Source organism: Parasteatoda tepidariorum, chromosome 8 (assembly GCF_982258835.1).
Source record: "Parasteatoda tepidariorum strain Cologne lab strain chromosome 8, Ptep-v5.0, whole genome shotgun sequence".
Taxonomy (NCBI): domain Eukaryota; kingdom Metazoa; phylum Arthropoda; class Arachnida; order Araneae; family Theridiidae; genus Parasteatoda; species Parasteatoda tepidariorum.
Window position 1 is genome coordinate 33,030,291 of NC_141762.1, and position 7,153 is coordinate 33,037,443.

The 7,153-nt window shown below is 28.3% G+C and overlaps 1 protein-coding gene across 4 annotated transcripts; it reads left to right on the plus strand.

Moving 5' to 3' along the window:
- Positions 1 to 58: 58 nt before the first annotated feature.
- On the plus strand, positions 59 to 6,511 carry LOC107452695 (myosin regulatory light chain sqh). 4 transcript variants are annotated; one of them, XM_043046470.3, is made up of 4 exons: positions 59 to 194; positions 836 to 1,036; positions 1,973 to 2,202; positions 6,211 to 6,511. In XM_043046470.3, exons 2-4 carry the CDS (start codon positions 850 to 852, stop codon positions 6,316 to 6,318), a joined length of 525 nt encoding a protein of 174 aa, XP_042902404.1. In that variant the 5' UTR covers positions 59 to 194; positions 836 to 849; the 3' UTR covers positions 6,319 to 6,511. The 4 variants fall into 4 exon arrangements, with proteins under 4 accessions (XP_042902404.1, XP_087006226.1, XP_042902405.1 ...); XM_087150100.1 differs by having other exon boundaries at positions 78 to 214; XM_043046471.3 differs by having other exon boundaries at positions 126 to 366.
- The last annotated feature ends 642 nt before the right edge of the window (positions 6,512 to 7,153 follow it).

The following is a 7,153-nucleotide window of genomic DNA, read 5'->3' on the forward strand; positions in this document are numbered from 1 at the left end:
AATCTTCTCTTGGTTATTTAAATATTTATTGATTTGCTAAGGAAAATTACATTTTATGATAAAGTTTGTTATGCAACCAATTAAATGGCAGCACAAAACTTCTTAATTGGTTTCGGAAGAATAGCGTCTGCTGTAAGGAATTTTTTGTTGTGGTTGTGACGCTGTTTGACCTTACTGCATTCATTCCTAAAGGGGTAATCAAAACTTTTACAGGGTATTTCCTTTTTTGGTTTTGCTCTAGTTATTGTAATATCAACTTTCATTATAACTCACATTTTCTGTATATTATTTACGAGCTACCATAGAGACGATCAAACCTGAATTTTTATATTTGCTTGATAATCTTCTATCCTGTTTTAAAAATTCGTAAGTTAAAATAGTTTAGAGTAGAACTTAAAGATAAATTTTTACTGGTATCTAACTACAATTTACTTTTATTATTTAATAGTTTAAGCATACAATCTGTATTAAGATATTCTTTTGACAATGTGTTACTATATTTAGTAGATGATGAGACGGCTTAACTTTTAAGAGTTTGCCTGGAAAAAGTTTCATTCACCTTTGTTTCATGAAAGAATACAACATGGCTCTTGTTCAACATGGAATATTGCCAGCTATTGTGACTTAAAGTGACGCAATATGTGCATTATGAATAAAGAACTGTTGCTCATTCCATACTACTTAATTTTTCTTTATTTCACCTTGTATCTGTTTTATAAAATCGTAAAAACATTATACTTTTTTGCTTTTATTTTTTTATTTCTGTTTTCATAATTATTTCTTTATTTTCGATTATTATCACTTTTGTTTTTATTGATGTTTATTATGTTTCTAGATTAAAAAGAAAATATGTCAAGTCGTAAAGCAAAAGGCAGAAGTACTACAAAACGAAGAGCTCAGCGAGCAACTTCCAATGTTTTTGCGATATTTGATCAAGCTCAAATTCAAGAGTTTAAAGAAGCTTTTAACATGATTGATCAGAATCGAGATGGTTTTATTGACAAAGAGGACTTGCATGATACTCTGGCATCTTTAGGTAAATTTATTTCAATAATTTATTCAATTCTTTTACATTTTATTGTTTACATCCCCCATTAAATTTTAAAACCTTTTTTAAACAAGTACTCTTGCTTGAAAAGTTTTTGTTATTTATTCATTATAAAGGGTTGCTGAAATTTATTTACACAGTACTTGAATACCTGCATTAAGGTATTAGGTTTTATGACCATCATTAATGAATAAGTACCTGTTGCTCTTGTGTACCTTCTTATGGTTCTATTTTTTGTTTTAGGCAAATTAATGTATGTTTTTTTATGGATTTATACATTTGCAATCTAAGAAGACTAGTATATGTACTTAGTTTAAACATTAGAACCAGTATTCAAGGTAAATTTAATATTGGTTCTAATATTAAAAGGATCCAATTGTATATTAAAAGGAACCAATTATATATTAAAAGAACCAATATATAATTAATAGGAACCAATATTTACTTTTATCTCTTATCTATTGTTTCATTGTTGTTTTTAATTTTTTTAATGAAGCTGATTTATCAAAAACATTTATAATGTGATCCACGATTAAACTTATAACCCCTATCAGGGGTCTGTTTAAATAATGACAAAATCTATTTTTGTTCATTTTGAGACACAGATCCTGAATTCTGATAATTGCATTATTTTTCTATTTTAGTAGATGTGTGATGCGTTGTGTTAGGCAATAGAAATAGGCTACATGTGTACTAGTTTTAAATTAAGATAGGAGTAACTTAATTTGATATAAAAGTGTGACTAACTTCTTGTTTTAATAACTCATCATTCAAATAAGGTTCAATCAGTTAAAGAAAAATATGCAACTCAAATACTCAATCATGCTATATAACATAATTGAGTATTTAAGTTGCATATTTTTCTTTAACTAATAATTGATTATTTTGTATACCATTAAAATTTATTTCCCATATATCCTACAGGAAAAAATCCTGCAGATGATTTTTTGGAAGGGATGATGAATGAAGCTCCCGGTCCCATCAACTTCACGATGTTTCTTACTCTATTTGGAGAACGTCTCCAGGGAACTGATCCTGAAGATGTTATCAAAAATGCATTTGCTTGTTTTGATGAGGATAATAATGGCATTCTTCATGAAGACAAATTAAGAGAGCTTTTATCTACCATGGGGGAAAGATTTTCTGAAGAAGACGTAAGGGATTTGAAATTTTCTAATATTGACTTTAAATTACTTCATTTATCATTGATACTAATAGCTCTTTTACTTTATTTTTTTTCCCCTAGCTCTGTATAAGAATTTTTCATATTTGTGTTGTGTTGTATTCAAAATTCATCAAAGTGTTCAATACTCTAACTTGTTGAGACTGTTGTATTTATAATTCTTGGGGGTATTCAAAAATATATTCATTAAATTTTTACAGAATTTTTGGAAACAAAGTCTGGGCACTTTAAACTAAAGAAGCAGATTGAATTTTGATTTTCATACTTTCACAAAAGACATTGGATTCTTGTTATATTTATAAAAGGTAGTCAGAAAAAAAATAGAACACTAGTAACTAAGGGAAAATAGAATTCATAAAGAATTGTTAAAATCATTAATACATTTATCCCTCTGGAAAATTGAGACCATCATTTCTAATTTTTAAGAGAGAGCCAGGTTTCTGACAAATACATAATCTCAACCGTTCTTGCTTGTTATTAGTTGCAGGAAATCTAATTCAGTTTCCATTGTTAGATTTGCCTTTTGCTCTCAAATTCTAAATAATCTCACCACATTTTGTTAACTGTGGCCATAGAAATAAAGAAGGCTTCTATATTGTTGATAGTGATGATATGTGACAAAAAGGCCCACTCTTTCACCATAGCAAATGATTCAAGCATGCAGCCATTCTGTTAACTTTTTGTCCCTTCATCAGTTGATTAACCCACTTAGCAAGAATTTTGCACAATTGTATATGATCTTTGATAATTACCTGTCTGAACAAGTATTTCATTATCAGTGATTTGCCTGTTTTCGGAAATCAGATGATATAGTACACATAATCACATCCAGCAAAATAGCCTGTCCTGCTTGCTAATAGAATTGCTATGATAAGCATTCTTCACCAAGTCACTTATGATACTCATACGTGAGCAAATAGTGTTCACCATTCACATCAGACATGCAGTGATTAATTTTGCATGTTTCGATGCTCTTAGTCACCAAAAAGCCAACCACATCTTTCTGCTTTTCTTTGCTTGTCTCTATTTTCTGTACTGGATAAACACGCTTTTCACTGTGCTTATCTCTTTAGCCATGAAGGAACACTATGCAAAACTTTGAATTTCTCTTACCCTAGAAAGGGCAATATCAATATGTAGCAACAATAATGATAACTTTAAGGAGGAATTTTTTTAATTGTGGGTGTTAGGTTTTCATTGGAATGCCTTTATATTATGTTTAAACTAATTATCTTGCAAGCATAAACTTACTGTAAAATGATATTTCAAATATATTGAAATGTTATTTACAGACAGTTTTAATGTACAGTCAACCCCGATACCCAACCCCGATTTGGAGGAATACCATCGATTCCAGCCAAATCTATGCTTATTAAGCGGGTTATTCGATTAAAAGGGGAGTGCTATAATCAATCTTAAATTCTGAATTTTTGTGAAATTTTACTTTTTAATGTCATTTAATGCGTAGTGTAGCGTTTTGATTAAATAAACTCAGTTTTATGATCAATAAATAATTATAATTAAAACTTTCTGCCTTAGTATCATTAAAAAATATCATTTGAAGTTACATAAAAATAAATCAATGTTGGTGAATCATGTTGGAACTAAAATATTATTTGATCCCATCCGAAAAATTCTACAATTGAAGACTGTTTTTTGTACCCGTTTAATTCGTCAATTTATAAAAATTAAATTTTCCCTTTTAGTTTCTACTAAAATTTTCATGACTTGTACTTTCAAACACATTCAGAATTTTTTTTTTTTTAAATCTTCGAAACTTGAGAAATTCTTAATTAATGCGCTAATTTAGTTGGGGATTTTTTTGAAATTTATTAATTCTAAGATTCATTGTTTTTTTGTTTTTTTTTTCAATTAATTTAAATTCTTTTCGCTCTCAACTTGCAACCCACTCAAAATCATTCACAGGATTAAGCAATTATTCTACTTAAGAGAAAACAGTCTTTAAATTAGTGTATTAGGTTTTTAAAACTTAATAATGCATCAAGAGGGGACCACAAGTCTTGACCTAAAAACAAATCACTCTATCCCTTTTTCACATACTAAATTATGTGCGAGTGAAGTAAGTCAAAGAGGAGTAAAACACCCTTCGTTTAACTACAATGTATAACTGGCAGCAAGATTTGATTAATTTTTCAACTTCATCCCAAACACCTACTAATGAATAAGAAGTCCCTATTGAAATTACCATCTTGTATCCTTATCTTAAAAAGGGAAATTGTATTTTAGCTGGTGAAACATTTCTCAAAATAAACGAATTTTTTCCTTTCAGTACCACTTCTTTATGCAATTAAGCGGGGGCAAAAAACAACAAATAACCGCTTAAACGGAGAAATTTAACATTAGTTTAATGTAAAATTATTTGGTTCCATTAAATTTTATTTGTATAAGCGGGTTATTGGATTATCCGAGGGGCGATTAAGTGGGGACGATTACTATTTATATGCACCTTGATTTAATAGAATAAATTACATGTATCAAACCAATTATAGTAGAACCCCGATTGTCCATGTGTATTGTAAAGAGTTCAAAAATTATATTGCACTTGATTAGTTTCTGATTTTTCCTTTAAAATGTATAACTAAACACTTTTATGTATGAACAATTTTATGAAGCAGGTATGTATTTATACCATTGATTATTTCAGTGATTTATGTATGGAACAAAGATTTCTGTTATACGCTTAAAATACACGTGTATGAATACATATCTCCATCTTACTTTTTAAGTTTTTTGGATTATCCATGATTTTTCTTATCTACTGGGATCTAGCCACACAATTCCTTGGATAATCGCAGTTCTACAGTAGCTTAAAAATGCTTTGGAACACGCTGCAACCTAAAAGCATTGACAGCTTAGGCTATATTAACTCCTCTGGTTGGAAGAGTCTGGTTGATCTGGTCTAAGAAAAATATTTTCCGAAATTACAAAAATTTCGCAGTAGTTGAATGCTATGATATATCAAATAAAGAAGAACTTTTAAAAAATGGTTAGTTTAATGTTAAAAACTACAGAAAACTCAGTTATTACGTGTATATTTTGAATTAATTTTTCATGCATTTCTTGAAAATCTTGAAGTTTCCAGAAAAAAGTATCTGACTATTTCTGGAAGTTCCATTATTTTCAAAAAAGTTAAACAGTTCTTTTGTTAAAAAATTGCATATAGATAAGCAGTGAAGAGTAATGACGTTTGATCATTTTTATTATCTGCTATGAATCATACAACCAGTTGCAGTCTAGGGACTAGTATGATTGCTAAGTATTAATATGGTGATTGCAATTGCTAACAGATTTTGCTATGCAATAGATTCTATAGGTATCTTCTGATGTTTTGGTTACTCATTTGTCTATGTACATATACATAACCAGATTTTTATTTAAGCAGAATTTGAGAGAAATAAAGAAAGAGAAATTGAACCACCATAGTTCGCATCTGAAGACATGAAATTTTTGATGAAAAATTGCTAACTTTGTGGCGTTTAATTCATGATGTCCTTTTCATTTTTAATAATAATGTTCCCTACATTCTCGACGTAAATAAGTTGATCTGTATTGGCAAACAATTCCATTTTAAAAGTACCAAAATGTCCTGCATGAGCACAAAAAAGTTAAGAATATGCTTATTTTTGTCAGCAAAAAGAAAAATTGCCCAAAATCAAAAACAAAATTCTTATATATATTTTAATGCCTCGAGATGAACTGCGAAAAATTTTTACTTTGAGTCTTTACAGAAAAAGCTAATAATATTTATACTGAACAAAATAATCTTATTTGATGCATTCTGTAATAAAAAATTATCATTATTATTATGCATAATTATAAAACATCATAATTACTATGCATAAACAAATATAATAGCATACTTTCAAATTTTTTCATGTTAATGTTTTTAATTTAACATTTTGTTTTTATGATCTTTCACTTAATGTGCTTTACAATTTTTATTTATCTTAAATTTTAGATTGATGAAATGTATCGAGAAGCACCAATTGACAAAAATGGGATGTTTAACTACCTGGAATTCACCCGCATTTTAAAACATGGTGCTAAAGAAAAAGATGAGGATTAAGTCACCATTCTTGAGAACCGATTCTTTACTGCATTTAATTTATACTTTTGTACAATTTTCTATGCAATTTAAATTTATACTAGATTTTATTACATTTTAAGAATCTCAAGCAGATAATATTTGTCTTGTTACAAAATTTTTTAGTGGCAATATAAAGCTGTTGTTATATTTAATAAATTTTTATAGCTTATAATTTCTGTATTCTTTTGCATTATTTTACATTTTAAGCGACATGAGATCATTTTAACAATTTTTCTGTTTTCTACTTCATTGCTCAAACCTGACATGTTTCTCATCATTTTTAATTCTATGCAATAATCATATTTCTGCCTTAATGTATTTTCAAACTATATAACGAGAACACACTGAGTATATGTCTTACAAGCATACATATGTCTTACAAAGAGCAAATAATATTTGTTTTTATACGTTTATATATCTATATTAATCTGTGAAATGAGAATCCTTTATTTTTTAATCATCAAATAGTGCATGTTGTTTAATATTTTTTATTATTGACCATTAATTTTTTTAATTTATTTTATTAAAGATATTTTTTCTTATTCACATAGGTTATTTTACATGTGATTGTTTTTAAAACTGATACTTTTAATTTTAACGCCAAATTTTATTTTGAGTGTTGACTCATTTTTAAGTCCCTCTCGATAAATAAATTCTTGCCTCTCATGTAAACATCTTGAAAAAACTCACATTCTTACTGTTTTAGAATTTATGCAAGTTTTCATCCTGGAAAATACTAAGAGTTAATTGTGCTCTATTTTTCACAATTTTTAGTACTGCCAATTTCACTGATGGTTTAACCAGCATATTACTA

What these genes read in the sequence shown, in the direction of transcription:
- LOC107452695 (XM_043046470.3), top strand. Translation starts at nt 850, where the DNA reads ATGTCAAGTCGTAAAGCAAAAGGCAGAAGTACTACAAAACGAAGAGCT. An exon ending in TGATACTCTGGCATCTTTAG is followed by an intron (nt 1,037 to 1,972) that starts GTAAATTTATTT and finishes TATATCCTACAG; the next exon opens with GAAAAAATCCTGCAGATGAT. An exon ending in AAAGATTTTCTGAAGAAGAC is followed by an intron (nt 2,203 to 6,210) that starts GTAAGGGATTTG and finishes CTTAAATTTTAG; the next exon opens with ATTGATGAAATGTATCGAGA.